The sequence below is a fragment of the Balaenoptera physalus genome, assembly GCF_965194825.1.
Source record: "Balaenoptera physalus genome assembly, chromosome: 2".
In the NCBI taxonomy this organism is placed as follows: Eukaryota; Metazoa; Chordata; class Mammalia; order Artiodactyla; family Balaenopteridae; genus Balaenoptera; species Balaenoptera physalus.
The window spans coordinates 13,982,894-13,999,585 of record NC_138883.1 but is presented as its reverse complement, the minus strand read 5'-3'; the positions used below and the strand labels follow the sequence as shown (position 1 = coordinate 13,999,585).

The window sequence follows — 16,692 nt, the reverse complement described above, 5'->3', positions numbered from 1 at the left end:
ACTAATTTTAATTAAAATAGCCATGTGTCACTAGTGGCTACTGTACTGCACAACACACTTCTAGAATGCTAAATGACATTTAATGAGAGCATTGCTTTAGATTTTCTTAAGCCATCAGAAATTTTAGCCAGTGGCCCTATGATTATGACACATGTTCACTTTTTTTAAAAAAAGAAGCAAGTCAAGATATCCTATACTTTATTTCACTTTGTTTCCTAACTCTGAACATTCAGAATAGGAAAGGAAAAAAGTCTGAGTCTTCTGTAAAGTTCAATAATTAAAAATAAACAAACAGAGTATGTAAAATGGTGCAGCCACCCAGAAAACAGTTTGGTGGTTTCTTATAAAACTAAAATGCACTTACCGTAAGACCCAGAAATTGTATTCTTGGTGCTGATTCCAGAAAAATGAAAACCTATGTTCACACAAAAACCTATACATTAATGCCCACAGCAGTTTTATTCATAATTGCCAAAAACTGGCAACAATCCAAATGTCCTACGGAGGGTGAACAGAGAAACAAACTGTGGCACATCTATGACATGGGCACCACTAGGCAATAAATATGAAGAAGCTGCTGACACATGCAACAGTATGGACGGATCTCAGGGAATTCTGCTAAGTGAGAAAAAGCCAATCTTAAAAAGTTACACAGAAAACAACTGTTAGTGAGGATGTGAAGAAAGGGGAACCCTCGTGCACTCGTGGTGGGGATGTAAAATGGTGCAGCTGACGTGGAAAACAGTAGGATGGATCCTCAAAAAATTAAACACAGAACCACCATATGACCTGGCAATTCCACTTCTGGGTATATACCCCAAAGAACTGAAAGCAGGGACTCAAACACGTATTTGTGTGTCCACGTCCATAGCAGTACTATTCACAACTGCCAAAAGGTGAAGCAATCCAAGTGTCCATCCACAGATGGAGAGAGAAATGAAATGTGGTGTACACATACAATGGAAAATTATTCAGCCTTAAAAAGCAAAGAAATATTGACACATGCTTCATACTGTATGAACCTTGAAGACATTATACTAAGTGAAATAAGCAATCACAAAACAACAAATATTGAATGATTCCACTTATATGACGTTCTTAAAGTAGTCAAATTCATAGAGACAGAAAGTAGAGTGGTGGCTGTCAGGGGCTAGGGACAGAGGAGAGGAATGGAGAGTTAATATTTAATGGGTATAGAGTTGCAGCTGGAGAAGACGAAAAAGTTGAGGAGATGGATAGAGGTGATGATGGTCGCACAAGTGTCTGAATGTAATTAATGTCACTGAACTGTACACTTAAAAATAGTTAAGATGGTAAATTTTGTGTGTGTTTTACAATAAAAAATGTTGAAAAGAGTTACATGCCATATGATCCCATTTATATAAACATAGGTAAAATAACACAGTAATATAATAACAGACATGGAGAACAGATCAGTGGTAGGAGTTTGGGGGAGCGGGGAGGAGGTGTGGCAAGAAAGGTACAGCATAGGGGGCCTTGTGGCGATGCAGTGGTTCTGTATCTTGATTGTGGTTACGTGAAGTGGCTTATGTGGTAAAACCGTAAAGTACGAAACAAACAGGCAAAGACGAGTACCTGTCAAACCAGTGAAATCTGAATAAACTCTGTGGATTGTACCAGCACCGATTCCCTGGCTGTGCTACTGTCTGCGGCACTACCACTGGGGGGAGCTGGGTGAAGGGTGCACAAAACCTCCCTGTGTATTTTTTTTCCCAACTTCTTGTGAGTCTGTAAGTATTTCAAAATAAATAACAAACAAGCAAAAATCTCAAAAAATCGAAATGCATGATACGTATACCAGCATTTTAAACCCAATATTCTACCCAATGCTCTTCTGAATTCCTCAAAGAAGAAAACAAATTTAACTATTTACCACCTTCTTCTAAAGGTCTACCTTTGAAGTAATCCTTTAATCACGCTGAGAAACCTACTATAAGAGAAATAACCCCTGTGAGTTACACATCAGACTTAGATACCAGAATTTATTACATCAGTAATTCAAAAAGTTACATGGCTGTGGACAGATGTATATACGTAACAATCACAGCCTAAGAGGAAGTGAGGGTAAGCAAGAAGAAATAAGTTGTAATGTATGAAGAAGCACTTCAGCATCAATGAGAAACACCAGCCACTCTCTAAAGGCCAACCCTGTCGTGATGAACCAAAAACTTAAAAATAAAACAAAACCAAAAATAGTTATCCACTACTTTTCTGAAAACAAGAATCTTTCAACCTTTCTCCTGACGCTGCTGGGGTTTTGCATACTCCCATTATATTCATTAGAAAGAAATTCATTGAATTCAGTACAAGATTCTCTATAATGGAAACTTTGCAGGAATATTAGCACCAACACATGTCCCTAACTTGATACTAAAAATCAAGGTTTCAACACTGAGGTTACCTTTCTGAGAAAATTAACTTTACATCTGATCATGAGTGACGATTAGACATTTGGACATTTATCAGAGAAGTAATGTTAACTTGGTCTCTGGACACTGCTATGAGAACTCTATCCTCATAGAATTGCAGAATATGGTAAACTTAGAACATACATACCATGCACTCTAAGAGTCTTGCTCATTCACAAAACATAGAAACAAACAAAAACAAGCTAAAAACACAGAACCATGCTGAGTCGGTCACTCAGAGAAAGAAGATTTATTACCCGAAGACCTATTTTCGTAATTCTTCATGTGGTCTTGCAGACTCAGTGGCTAAAAGTGCAACACCTACTTCCATTTTTCCCTGCAGGTTACTGTTTTCATATATGAAACCACTGAGGTCAGCCTGAGGAACAGTTCCAGTTCTTTTAGGAAAGGACACTCAAGGGAAGTCAAAACAGCTGAGCCTTTGACAGCCCAGGTGAGGCATGACCATCACCAGACAGCGCTGCCCAGAGCAGAGTCACCCCAAATACCTGACGGTCCCCCCACACAACCTGCCTTAGTGGAGGAGAGGATGCCACCTGGCCTGGAGCTTTGCGCTGCCACGCAGACTTTAGCTAATCCAAAGCTACCATGCCGCAGATGAAGAAACCAAGGCCCAGAAAGGTCACACCTGTGAGAAGAGGCTGGACGAGTCTGGGCTCTCTCCCCCTCACACTTTCAACAAAACCAGAAAGTGAAGCAATTCCTGAGAGCTGCACTGTCCAATTCAGTAGCCATAGTGTGAGGCTATCAAGCACCTGAAAGTGGCTCGTCTGAATCGAGATGAGCTATAAGTATAAAATATACACGAGACGTCAAAGTCTTTGTATGGAAAAAAAAGAAGGCAAAATATCTCATTAATTTGTTTAAATTGATTACATGTTGAAATGTTAATGTTCTGATATACTAGGTTAAACAAAATACATTATCAAAATTAGTTTCACCTCTTTCTTTTCACTTTTTTTTTTTAGAAATTTTATTCCTGCTTTTATTTATTTATTTATTTATTTATGGCTGTGTTGGGTCTTCGTTTCTGTGCGAGGGCTTTCTCTAGTTGCGGCAAGTGGGGGCCACTCTTCATTGCGGCCTCTCTTGTTGCGGAGCACAGGCTCCAAACGCACAGGCTCAGTAATTGTGGCTCACGGGCCTAGTTGCTCCGCGGCATGTGGGATCTTCCCAGACCAGGGCTCGAACCCGTGTCCCCTGCATTGGCAAGCAGATTCTCAACCACTGCGCCACCAGGGAAGCCCCTCTTTTCACTTTTTTAACGTAACTACCAGAAAATGTGAAGTTACATTATGTGACTTGAATTATATTTCTGTTGGTTAATGCTGTCTTGAAGAGTACAAATCTGGAAAATACTATGGAGTCACTTAGAATGACTACTGTATAAATGCTACTTAATAATTATTTTATAGTATTCCTAAAAAGGCAAGTATTTTTCAAATAATCTGTTGGTCTGTACATTGCCAAGAAAACAAAAGGAGTCTTAAACACACACAAAAATGGGAGGAGGGAGAACAGGGGATTAGTAACAAAATTACTAATCAGAAGCAACCTACAAAAGGAAAAAGGAAAATTACTTCCTCTGGAAAGAAATTCAACCCTCAGAGTGTATGGACTAAAGGAGGGGATGGCAGTCAACTGCTTTAAAATCTCTAAGGGGAAGAAACAGTCTTTTCTCCCAGGTCAGTTACTTCATGTGTGTTCGACATTTTGATGTTTGTACAGTGTTTCTAAGTTACTGATAAATAGCTACACCTACAAACAAATAACCCATGAAGACGTGAAAACAAATTCTAGAAGGAAAAGGCAGAGCATCTCGACTGAGAGGAGCCTTACCTGGGCTGACGACCACCCAGCCGCCCCGCTCCTGCTGGTGCATCCACGCTCCCCAGCCTCGGGCGCCCTTCTCCCCAGCCCTGGGCTCTCCACTGTCCCAAAAGGGCTCAAAGAATTCTACCTGTTCAGGTTGAAAATAGAGAGGTTAGCCTACCTTGAACAAAACTGCTAAGTCACTGGGCAAAATCAGTGCTGACTGGCATAAGAGGGGCTTATGATTCTTGAAATCTTGCCTGTCATCAGTTGGGAGTAGATACACGATACACAAAAAAGAAAAAATAATTAGTGTGACAGGCAGCCACCAAGAGAGGCCCCCGTGACCCTCCCCTGCCTTGAGGTATTCACACTCTTGAGCGTGGGCTGGGCCCAGCGGCTTCTCCTAACAAACAGAATATGGCACAAGGCGATGGGATGACACCTCTGAGGTTAGGTTACAGAAAGACCGGCCAAAGCCACCACGAGGCACCTGCAGCTGGGTGGGAGAGGGACGATTTGCCGGTTCTGACCCTGGTAGGCCAGTCTGACCAGGGACAGTGGCACTGCCAGTTCCCTGAATGCCACTGGGCCCCCTGATACCTGAAGTCATGTTGCTTTCAAGACCTTTTGAGGGGAAGGAGATTCAAAGTCTTTTTTTTTTTTAATAGAATTACAGTTGATTTACAATATTATATTACCAAAGTTTCAACAGGACAGACTGTGAGCTCTTGAGGTCAGGACCACATCTCAATTACAGTAAATTCCCAGCACCTGGCACTGTGCCCAACACACAGGAGGGACTCAATAAATGTTTGCTGGGAGACAGCTGAACATGGCTGGCACCCGGTGAACAAACAGGCCTGCAGGGTAAAGCCTGGCCCCTCCCTCAGTCATCTGGCCACCAGGCCTGCAGCGCGTGGGGGCAGTTTGGCGGCAGCACTTCCCTATGGAACAAACGTGAACACTTCCATGAACAGGAAACTGAACATGTCATCACCTGGCAATCAGGACTTTAAAAGTGAGCCAGTAGGGACTTCCCTGGTGGTGCAGTGGTTAAGACTCCGCGCTCCCAATGCAGGGGCCTGGGTTCGATCCCTGGTCAGGGAACTAGATCTCACATGCCGCAACTAAGAGATTGCACGCCACAACTAAGAAGCCCGTGACCTGCAGCTAAAGGAGCTGGCAAGCCGCAACTAAGGAGACCCGGTGCAACCAAATAAATAAATAAATATTAAAAAAAAAAAAAAGAAGTGAGCCAGCAACCTGTTCAACGAAAGCTTTTGCAAGAAACCTCTTGAAGAAGAACGAGCAGGCTTCAAAGGGCAGGAGCGGCAGGATGCCCCAGCCCGAGCCCCCGTCTGCACCAGGAGAGACACAGGAGGGCCAGTCCCCGTGCTCCGAGCGCGGCAGCCAGCTTGGCCAGGGGAACCGGGAGGACTACACTCCCTCCTTACAGGATTCGCTCTTATAAAAGGGATGGCAGAAGCGCAGTCAAGAAAAGAAGGTTTGCTTTTTCTTTAAGTGTGATGAATGGTTATAACCAATTCATTTATTCCACGGAAACACAGACCGGTAAGCCCAGACTCTGCCTGTTTTCTGTTGTACTACTCTGTTTGTGGGAACAATGTCTCTCAGTTACAAAGGTATGGAATGTCATTAAATAAAAGCTTCGAAGTTGTCATACACATGCTTTGAAACCACAGACCTCTTATTCACTGGGTGCCCACCACCTTCAGCTCTGTGCCAACAAGCACTGGTCCCTACCGGGTGCTGGGAACACGTATTAAGTTGAGGTGTGGTCATGCCCTCAAGAGTATTTAAAGCCTCAAGTGCGTGGGCCAGTCCTGGGTGATGCTTCTGTCCTGGGCAGCGCCCCCCAAGCCCATCAGCAACTGCCCCCACCCCAGAGGGTGTCAGCAAAGGGGTGGGGGTGAGGGCAATTCTGATCCTGACCCCCAGCACACACCCCAGGCTCCGCAGAGAGGCTAAGAACCACTTCTGCGGCACAGCAGGTTCTTCAAACAGCAAAACGTGTCTTAAAATAACTGTTATCTGGCTTATTATACTAATAATCAGTTATACCAATACTAACCAATATTCTTTAACCCAATTTTGTCTAGGAAAAAAAGGTTAAAATAAGGATGATTAAAAAGTCTTTACAGGCAGTTCATGAAAGCTCCACAAGATGGAGACCGTAGCCTGTCACGAAAGACCTTTGAAAGTTCACCGTAAATTCAGATGTCCAATCCATCTCCCATCAGACCCTCTTTGCTGAGTAGAAAACTTAGTTTTCTTGAGTGGAAAAAGGGAAAACAAGGTTTTCTTACTTGGATAGTTCTATAGTGAGTTTTTTTTATTGCTTCACATCACAAATATTGGCAATGTTCACTCATCTTCTAAATGACTATCCCCCCCAGCCCTACCCGCCCCCAGTTAGGATCGGTGTTGACAAAGCACCATCATGTAATTTCACTTGCAACTCCAGCAAAGATTTTAGGTGGTGGAAAGGTTAACCAGGGGAGAGACACAAGACCCAGATTAGAATGCACAGAGGCAGGAGAGAGGACCACAGTTTAAAAGGCATGACAACTGCTTGCCTGGAGGGCGGGGGCAACTAGCATTTAAACATGGGCAGTAAGTAAGGGGAAAAAAAGGAACGTAAGTGAGTCTTTATATTTGGGGAAGTGGAGGGATCGTCTTTCCTCTCTCCATGTTTCACTACTTTCATTATGGAATTTTCCTTGGATTGCCAGAATATTTCTGAGGAACAATCCTCAACAGGACTGATGTAAAGGAGGATATAAATATTTAAAAAATACGACCACCACCTCCCATTATCCACACACCCCCACGAAAGAGGGAGAGGGGGAGGGAGAGAGATGGAGACGGGGTGGGGGGACTCAAGCAGGACTTTCACCTGTCCTTTGGTAGGCAGGTCTTTCACACTGTCGGGTTTGAAGAAGGTGAAGTCAACCATGGCCTGGAACAGAGAGACGGCCTTCTCGGAGTGACCAGCCTGCCGCAGAAAGTGGCACTGCTGAAGAAAGAGGGCTGCAGGCAGGGAGAGCAAAGGGGAAGAACCCTGGTTAACACCCAAAAAGGGAGAGAACATAACTCCTACAAACATGCTGTTCAACACCCAGAACATCTTTTCCCTGAAATTAGTGACTGTTAATATTTTCAAAGCTGTGAGACATACATGTCCTGATTTTAAAGGACTCAAATAGTACTGCAATCAAAGTACATTCTCATTTTTATGTGAAACTATCACAGAGTACGAATAGTAACAATAAAATAAGGCAAGAGGATGGTCTGAATATTGGTTATCAAATACTCAAAGCTCATTAATATGAGAAAAATTCTAGGAAAAGGATGGCGTCGTAGATTTTTTATCAGAAAGCAAAGATCTGTACTCAACTGATCACTAGATGGCATTATTCACCAGCAATTTTCATTGTGTACTCAGTCCGCTGTAAACAAATCAGGGTTCCATGTTTGAAAATTTCAGTTCATTTTAACTGTGGTACAATTCCTTCTACTAAATACCATTAAGCTATTTGAGCTCATCACAAAGGACATCAAACACGAGACTCTTTAACTCAGTGGAGTAAATGCTTATTATTTCTAGAGCAATATATTTCTATCTTTAGAAATTAGTAGCACTGTTCGATAGCAGGGATTTGAACAAATAAACGCCTGCTACATGCCGGACACTGAGCTAGACTCACCATATATTATCTCAGCTGACATGCGCAACAATCAGGTAAAGCAGGTATTGTACTACTGCTGCTGAGGGAGAAACTAGAGCTCAAACAGGTTAAGGAACCTATCCAAGGTCACACCAGAACCCATGAAGGGCAAACTCAGGATTCAAGTCGAGTGATACTCTCCAGCTCCTGCATAACATGCAGCCTCCCGTGTCTCATTACTGGACAAAATTTATATTCTAGTCTCCTTCAGGACCTGCCAAAAATGGTAACAGTATAATAATACCAAAAACCTACATCTATCAGTGATTTCCAGCCAGTCAGGGCATCCCGCAAACAGTAGTGCCTCAGACCCTATAATGGGTCAGATGAGCAGTGCAGGCATCTCAATAGATAAGGCCACCAACAGCCAAAGCAGTTAAGAGACTTGACTACATTTACCTGATTAATAAGTAGAAAAGTTGGAACTTCTAGTCTGGTGATATTTTCTGAACCCTACTGGCTCTAATGCCCCACCACCAAGAAGTTGGAGGGGGAGAACCTGTCATCAAAAGGAGTCACCTTTTTTAAAAATCGGTTTTATCGATTTAGACATTCCTAAAATAAACCAAAAATAAATCTTCATTTTCAACGTAGCCAAAAGGAAGTACAGCTCCTCCCGCGTAAGAGTATCTGGTCATCATCTCCTTACCAAACATGGCCTCCTCGGTGCCAGGCATCTCAGGGTGGGACAAGATGCTGCCGTCCTTAACAGCAGACAAAGTACTCAAGCATTTTCCATAAAGACTCTGAATTTTTGATATGGAAAAGGTGCTAAACTGGCTCTGGCAAAATAAAAGGTATTTCTGCCAAAGGGCTGTATTGTTGGGATGTAAAAATATCAGTTTCTGCCACTCTTTGACCAGAGTGGAGGGCTCCCAGAACTCGGTGCAGAGCTGCAGCTTGGCGAGCTTCAGATCCACGCTGCTCGGGTTGCTCTCCACGGCCCGTTCCAGAATGGCCAGCTTCTTCTCCAGAACCAGCCTCAGGGACCGCTTCCGCTTTTCCTGCTCTCCTTCCTCAATGGCGTACAGGCCCGGACTTCTCATGACCTCGTCCTCAACAACAAAAACACCAATTTACAAATGCAAATGGAAGTGGGGGACCCTCAGGATTTCAAGGCTGCTTGTAGAGTGACTTATAAGCCCCAAAGGGTTTCTCACCTCTCAAAATGAATTGTTATTCAGACATGTTTGATCTTGTGTTTAGTTCACCTAATTTACCTATCCACTCTGTCATTTTAAACTTAGATTTTTGTATCAATAACTAGCATGCAATGTCTTGAAAACCTTTTCTGAAGAGCCAGTTTTACCAATAACGCAGCCAAATGTAGGACAAATATGATAATTATATAAGTGGTTCAAAAAGATAAGTGGGACGAAGACAAATCCATGTGTTCCAGAAGGGGAGCACTTAGCTCTCACTACGTCATTCCACGGGCAGCCCCTCTTTGCAATTCTGTGCACTGCGCATGTTCTGTCTGTATTTCAGGAACGCCTTCCCCCGCCTGGTTAGCATCTACTGTTCTTTCACGATTCTGTTCAAGTCTCACCATCCCTTGGAAGCCATTTCTTACTCCCCAGTGGCAAGTCACCCCCTCATTCCATCCCCAAATTAGATGTTATAGCATTTATTACCCCAGATTGCATTTATCCTTCCTCACTGGGTTTTGAGTAAACTCAAGGCAAGGGCTGAATTCTAGTTATCTTTAGAGGCCCGGCACCAGGGTCCCTCCTAGGAGCTCAAAAATCACTGCAGACTAAATCAGTGCCCCAAATTAAGACCGTCATTCTAAGGTAAGAGAACTGGGACAGTGATACTTACCTGAAAAGCAACAAATGCCATCCACAGCTGAACATCCCGAGGATTCTCCCATACCCTCCTGTTAAACTCCTCCACCTTGGCCTTGAGAAGCACGTTCTCCCTGTTGGGCTGTGAATCTGGCTGCTTGGATTCTTGCTCTGAAGGACCCCGGCCTTGTAACCACTGCGTGGTGGCTTCATCATAAATCCCCAGAGGGTTCAACCAGGTGGTAACAGGGGCAACCACGTCCTCTGCACCCTTCACTGGGATAAATGAGATCGACTCCGATGAGGGAGGCTCAGTTTTACTGCTAATGGCAACTCCGTCAATGTTCATTAATCCCACACTCTTCTTTGTAAAGTAGCGCTCGACACGCTTGTGTGACCGCTTCTTTTCTGTGGAAGTCCCCTCCCAAGATATACACTGCTTCTTAGGGTTAATGCCAAGGCAGGAGTCTCCTTTCCTCTTGTATCTTATATTTGAAAAAGAAAACAAGTTACTGAGAGAACATGTGCCCTGGATCCAAATGACTGAAGGCCCAGCAGACCCACTCTTGTTCTGCAAGTTAACTGCATATATTCAAATTCACCTTCCCTTCAAATTGCTTCTATTTAGAGACGTACGAGGATTAGCTGTTAACTTTTTCTGCCTGTTTGACTTATTCCTCTAACATGACTCTTTGTTTACGTCTCATGAATTTAAGATCATGCCTGTCTTCCAGTTCTTAGTAACTTATATTCTCCTGCAGCTTTGTACAGCACTGTCCCATACGTTATGTCATCTGAACATCACAATCATGTGTGACAGGCAAGGCGGAAATCATCTCCTCTTTTACACCATTCCTACATGAGGACGCTGAGACCTCAGGTGATGCTAGGTCATCTGTGTCTCCTAGACCAGTCCCTTTTTCCCTGTGTCCCTACTTAAGATAACAGAGAGGTCTAAGATTCTTTTTTTAATCCTGAAACAAAGTATGTCAAATAAAATTACATTTGGCTATTTTCTACTCTGCAGGAAGAGGCTGCGTTCTGAAATGCTTTTACGGATCATGTAGGCGTCCCCAGAGTTAAACACAAGACTACTGAATACGTGCACAAAAGCTAAGGAAAACTGTGCACACTTTTCTGTATGTATGTTATACAAACAACCCAATTAAAAAATGGGCAAAAGATCTGAACAGAAATGTCACAAAAGATATGAATGACCAATAAGCACATGAAAAAGTGGTCAACATCATTAGTCATCAAGGAAAAGCAATTAAAACCGCAGTGAGATACAGCACAGGCCCACCAGACAGCTACAATTAAAAGGACTGGCGATACCAAATGCTGGCAAATGATCTGTGGAGTAACCGGGACTCTCATGTGCTGCTGGTGGGAATGTAAACTGGTACAATCACTTTGGGAAAAGGTCTGGCAGTTTCTTAAAAGAACTAAACACAGACCTTACCCTATGACCTAGCAATTCTATTCCTAGGTATTTACCCAAGAAAAAGGAAACCACATGTCTACACAAAGAGCTGTGCACAAATGTTCTCAGCAGCTTTATTCATAACAGCCAAATACTGGAAAAAGTCCAGGTGTCCATCAATAGAAGAATGGATAAACAAATGGTGGTATGGCCATTGATGGAATACTCCCACCAGGAAAGAGGAACAAACTACCGATAAATGCCACAGCATGGATGAAACTCGAAAACATTATGCTGAGTGAAAGGAGCCAGACACAATGGAGCACATACTATATGATTCCATTTATATGAAATTCTAGAATAGACCATACTAATTGATGGTGGAAAAAAATTAGAATGGTAATCTTCTCTAGGGAGGTGGGGTGTGGACTGAGTGGAAAGGTGCCTGGGGAAACTTCTTGGGGTCATAGTAATGTCCTCTATTTTCATAGATGTCTGGGTTACACAGGTATACGCATTTGTCAAAACTCAGCAGATAAAGATGTGGATTATTACACTGTAAGTAAATTTTAAATCAAAAGAAAAAAATAAGCCAATCTTGAACTCTAGCTAATGATATGCACATTGAAGTATTTAGGGGGCAGTGTACTGATTTCTGCAATTTACTTTGAAACGCATCCAAAACTTAAGATGGGTGGGTAGATAGCCGAATGGACACGTATGTGACAAGGCAAGCACAGAAACATTAATGGTAGAACGTAGGGCATGGTTATGTGAGTGTTCACTGTAAAATTCTTTCGACTTTGGCTGTATTTTTTAATTTTTTCACAATAAAATGCTGTGGAGAGAAAAAAGCAAGAGAGAGGTGCTGCCATCTTCTGTCAATGCCCAGAGAGCTTCTCTCCCACCTCATCCTGGTCCAGCTCCATCACCTCCTTTCCTTCCTCACTGTCAACAGAGACCTGAGAAGCTCTCTGCTTGCCTGTGCCTCCCTCACTGCTCCAGCGTGGTGAATTCCACTTTGGGGGAATAGTTTCTCTCACACACACAAGTTTTCTCTCAAACCCTTTCTCTTTATCCTCTCTCCCAGTTCCTCCTGGATTACCTCTGGATAATCTCTCTCCTTTCCATTTATGAGTCAAACAACTTTAGCAAAGGGGTGATGAGATAAAATAGGCTAAAATAGCTCTATATAAGCCTTTCATCCCCTAAGAAACAAATTTTAAGTTAAAAACTAGTTTTGTTTTCCTTAATTACTATTTTCTTTTATTTTCACTAAAAAGGAACAATATTTTAGATATTCAATCTCTTAAAAAATGTTTTCTGACTTTAAAACTGCATTTTGTAAAACTGATTTTAATAGCTTCCTTTTGTAACAAATTTGATGAAAATGATAAAGGAGAAAAAAATGCTACTGGCCTACATTATTATGTATCAGCTTTCAGATAATGTGCATATGCATATATTCATATATATACACACACACACACATCCTTTTTTAAAATAGCTGATATATAGCTTCAGGCTTTCCTCCCTACTTTTAAGCATTTCCCCATACCATTAGTTTTAGAAAATACAATTTTTATTGGCTCCAAACTGGTTCATTGGAAGAGTGTGTCATAATTTATTTAACCATTTCCCTACTGTTGGATATTTAGGTTCTATATAATTGATCACTTATCACAGAACCTTAATAATTGGACAGGACCTAGGATTAATGCAATAGTTCCCCAAATAAAGGCACTTTTACTATAAAATCCTTACCAAATAATCAGCTAGTCTTCACTTGAATAATTCCAGAAGTAGGGACCCCCACTTTGTTTGGAGGTTCAGTGAATGATATCACATGTATTTAATTTAAATAAATTCAGATATAGGCACTAAGTCACCTCCCCAAAAAAAAGAGAGAGAGAGAAAGAAAGAAAGAGTGAAAGAAATGAAAAGAAAAGAAAGAGGGAAAGGGTTTGGGAAGAGAATATGTTTAAATCAAACACCCAGTTCTGCCCTGAATCCACTCAGTGGGTCTGAGCCCCAGAGTAAGCTGGGCTGGGCAATATGAATTTGCCTTTCCTTTGCTGAATTCAATTCACACATGCCTTCTCAGTGTCTGACTGCCTAGGTCCAGATTCCAACTCCATCATTTACTAACTGGGTGAACATGATCAAGTTTTAAAAAACAAACAAACAAATAAACTGTGCCTCAGTTTCCCTGTCTGTAAAACAGGGATAATAACAGTACCTTATGTCAGAGAATTGCTAGGATGATCAAAAAAGTTTACATATGTAAAGTCCTGGGACTTCTCTGGTGGCGCAGTGGTTAAGAATCCGCCTGCCAATGCAGGGGACATGGGTTCAATTCCTGGTCAGGGAATTAGATCCCACATGCTGCAGAGCAACTAAGCCTGTGTGCCACAACTACTGAGCCTGTGCTCTAGAGCATGCAAACCACAACTACTGAGCCCACGCACCGCAACTGCTGAAGCCCGCACGCCTAGAGCCCGTGCTCTGCAACAAGAGAAGCCACCACAATGAGAAGCCTGCGTACCGCAACGAAGAGTAGCCCCCGCTCACTGCAACTAGAGAAAGCCCACGCGCAGCAACGAAGACCCAATGCAACCAAAAATAAATATAAAGAAAAAAAATTAAATTATATATGTAAAGTCTTTAGCCATACAGTAAGGACTAGATAAATTAAAAATTATTATTATTTCATACAACTTGGCTCCTAAACTTAAGCCAATTATTTCATCTGGTATATAGCCAAAGAAACAATAATCTCTTCCAAAAATGGAGAAAAAACTAGCTGAACTTCACTGACAGATAGTATATTAGTCCTACGGAATTTTCCAAAGGTAATTCTGACCTGTTATACACTAATTTTAGAACCTGACCCTTGCTTACCACAATGCTACAAAACACACCACATCATTGCTGGGATGTTCACACTCTTAGATTGCTTTTATGCTGAGCCAAACTTCCACTCACTGGTCGTGGTTTGCTTCCCAAGTTACACAGAACATTGCCAACCCACCTTCCAGAAGACAGTCCAACAAAGCCTACAAAATGACGACCATATCCCTGACAGAGGCCAAACACCCACAGGCCCTCACCTCATCCTCACACGACTGCCTTAGCCAAGTGTCTGCTCACCTTCCTCTCAGTGCTCTTGGTTTGTCAGTATCCCTCTTAAAAAGTGTGAAAATTCAGTACCTGACACAGTATTCCCATCGTCCCCTGAGCAGCTCAGAGTGCCATGGGACCAACACCTTCTCAGACCTGGACACTAACAGTTGTACAGCTATTAATCTGGGCAAGACTTGCCTCACTCAAGTTTTAGTAATTTACTAGGAAATCACACCAATGCCCTAAGCCCTTTGTAGTAGTCTCTTTGCAGTTTAGATTAATAAAGTTGTCTTTAATTACTCTTCCTGAGCTCTGGGCCATTCATTAGCAGAGGCTCAAGAGCCACTCTCTGTTCATATTTTTTCCTTTTTTCAATCTATTACTAAATAATAACTCTTTCTATTTGCACACCAATTTCTAATTTCATAGCAAACATTTTTGATATTTGAGTGTAAGGCACAGCAGGCGTTACAATTCCCAATTTACAACTGAAGAAATGGAGGCTCAGAAAGGTTAAGAGACTTGCCTGGGATTACATTACTAGTCAACAGCAAAGTCAGAATGAGAACCAGAGTCTTCTGTTTCCCAACCTAGAAAATGCCCTACCACCCAAACTGTCTCCTCTTTTTGTGGACAGTGGAAGAACATTTGAAGTCAGAGAAATACAGGTTTAAACCCCAACTCTCCTGCTTCCTGGTTGTATGACCTTGAGAAGGTACTTCATCTCTGAGATTCCTTTCCTCGTTGGTAAAATCAGAGTGCCCCCTCCTCATGGTGCAGCTGTGAGGGTCAGACAGGCTAGCATCAGTGAGAGAACACGCAAAGCATCATGCTACATACTTCATGCCAAGCCAGCATTTCCTGTGTATCCCCACATCTGCGGCATGAAAAACCGCACAGGAATTTAGGGAGCATTAAAATCATTCTAAAAATACACAAATACACTTTAAATATGATAGTCATTTACTCCCTGCCATGAGGTTTTAGTAGACAGTATGGAGATACAAATATGCACCAAAAAAAAACTGATATAAACTCATCATAGAGGAAATTTTAGTTGGAGTTGCTTATGTGGTGAGTTACAGTATCACAATGAGTGACAACATGACTAAACTGTGGAGGTGCAGCAAAGTAATGGGAACTAAAATTTACTTTAAAAAGTAATTAGCCCATGAAGAATGATAATGATCTTCAAGGCCTCCTCTTGGCTGTATATTCCATGATTCTCTACCTTCAGTTTTCATCACCTATAAGCTGTTTGGGAATAGAGGCTGTGTATTACTGTTCTTACAAAGTACTAAGTGTCTAAAGAGTTTATTGAGGATTCAAATATTTTTGATTGACAGATTAGAGGAGAAAAGTTTAAACTCATTACTGAAGCAAATACCATCACCTATTTTTACGATTATCTGGTGACGTATGTATGCTGGAAACAGTTTGAAAAAGTCATTACCATGTAATGTCATTTTTTAAAATGGCATGTGTGCGTTGCAGGGGGTGGATAAATAGAAGGCTTTTGTAACTTTTAAGAACGGCATATAGATTAGACCAAATGGTTTACGGATAGTCACAATTATTTCAAGGTATTTTTCAGTTCATTCATTCTACAAATATTCATTGAACACCTACTATGCCACACACTATGCCAAGCACCATGGCTAAATAAGATTAATCTGACCTGGGTCCTGATCTCAAGGTTTAAAATTTTATTTTAGAATGTGAGATTACTCACCTTCTATTGTTTATGCCTACACAACTTAACAGTGGATAAAAGTCAACAGAGTCGATGGGGGGGTGGGGAGGCAAAGAGACACAGACAGTGCTGAGTGAGCACAGAGGAGAAGGAAGTTCCCTCCCACCAGGGAAAACCAGGGAGAGCTATCACGATGGATACCTTGCTACATCTCCTCGGTAAAGAGACTTATACTCCCAGTTTGCAGGATCCGGCTTCTTATCTGTTCTGAAGGTTTCTCCCGTCAGAGCCTGAATGTCCTCAAGCCAAACAAAGTGACGTCCAATATCAGCAGTGGCATTATTTTCTTGACTGTGGGACAAAGGAAGGTGAACAAGAAAAGGGAAGAGGCACTTAGAAATCTCCCAGTTACATATTTCACGTTTCAGAAATGTGAAAGTTACACATTTCAAACTCCATACAGCATCAAGCACACCTAAGTACATAAAATGTGCACACGCCAAAAAAATGGGAAGAGCACTCCTACTCTGGAGAAAGTTTTAAAATACAGAGCAAAAACTGTCAACACTAAGTGACCCTTTACCAAGAAATGAAGTCCACTTATCCCAGAAATACACGTGAAGGATATAGGTGTTTTTTAAAAAAATAATTC

The 16,692-nt window shown here is 42.0% G+C and overlaps 1 protein-coding gene across 6 annotated transcripts in view; it reads right to left on the bottom strand.

Annotated features, from left to right (window-relative positions):
- The window catches only part of NRDE2 (NRDE-2, necessary for RNA interference, domain containing), a 47,503-nt gene that overhangs the window by 13,050 nt on the left and 17,761 nt on the right, over positions 1-16,692 (bottom strand). For 4 of the 6 annotated variants that reach the window (XR_014260954.1, XM_082451213.1, XM_082451214.1 and 1 more), the window contains exons 4-9: positions 16,242-16,391; positions 9,836-10,286; positions 8,664-9,069; positions 8,534-8,569; positions 7,183-7,316; positions 4,290-4,410 (exon numbers count right to left, since the gene is read on the bottom strand). Coding sequence is in view for 5 of the 6 variants with exons in the window: in XM_082451213.1 (XP_082307339.1) it covers positions 4,290-4,410; positions 7,183-7,316; positions 8,534-8,569; positions 8,664-9,069; positions 9,836-10,286; positions 16,242-16,391 (1,298 nt within the window). In the remaining variant the exon portion in view is untranslated. The remainder of the gene's footprint in view (positions 1-4,289; positions 4,411-7,182; positions 7,317-8,533; positions 8,570-8,663; positions 9,070-9,835; positions 10,287-16,241; positions 16,392-16,692) is intronic. The other 2 variants (XM_082451215.1, XM_082451216.1) reach the window with 1 other exon arrangement.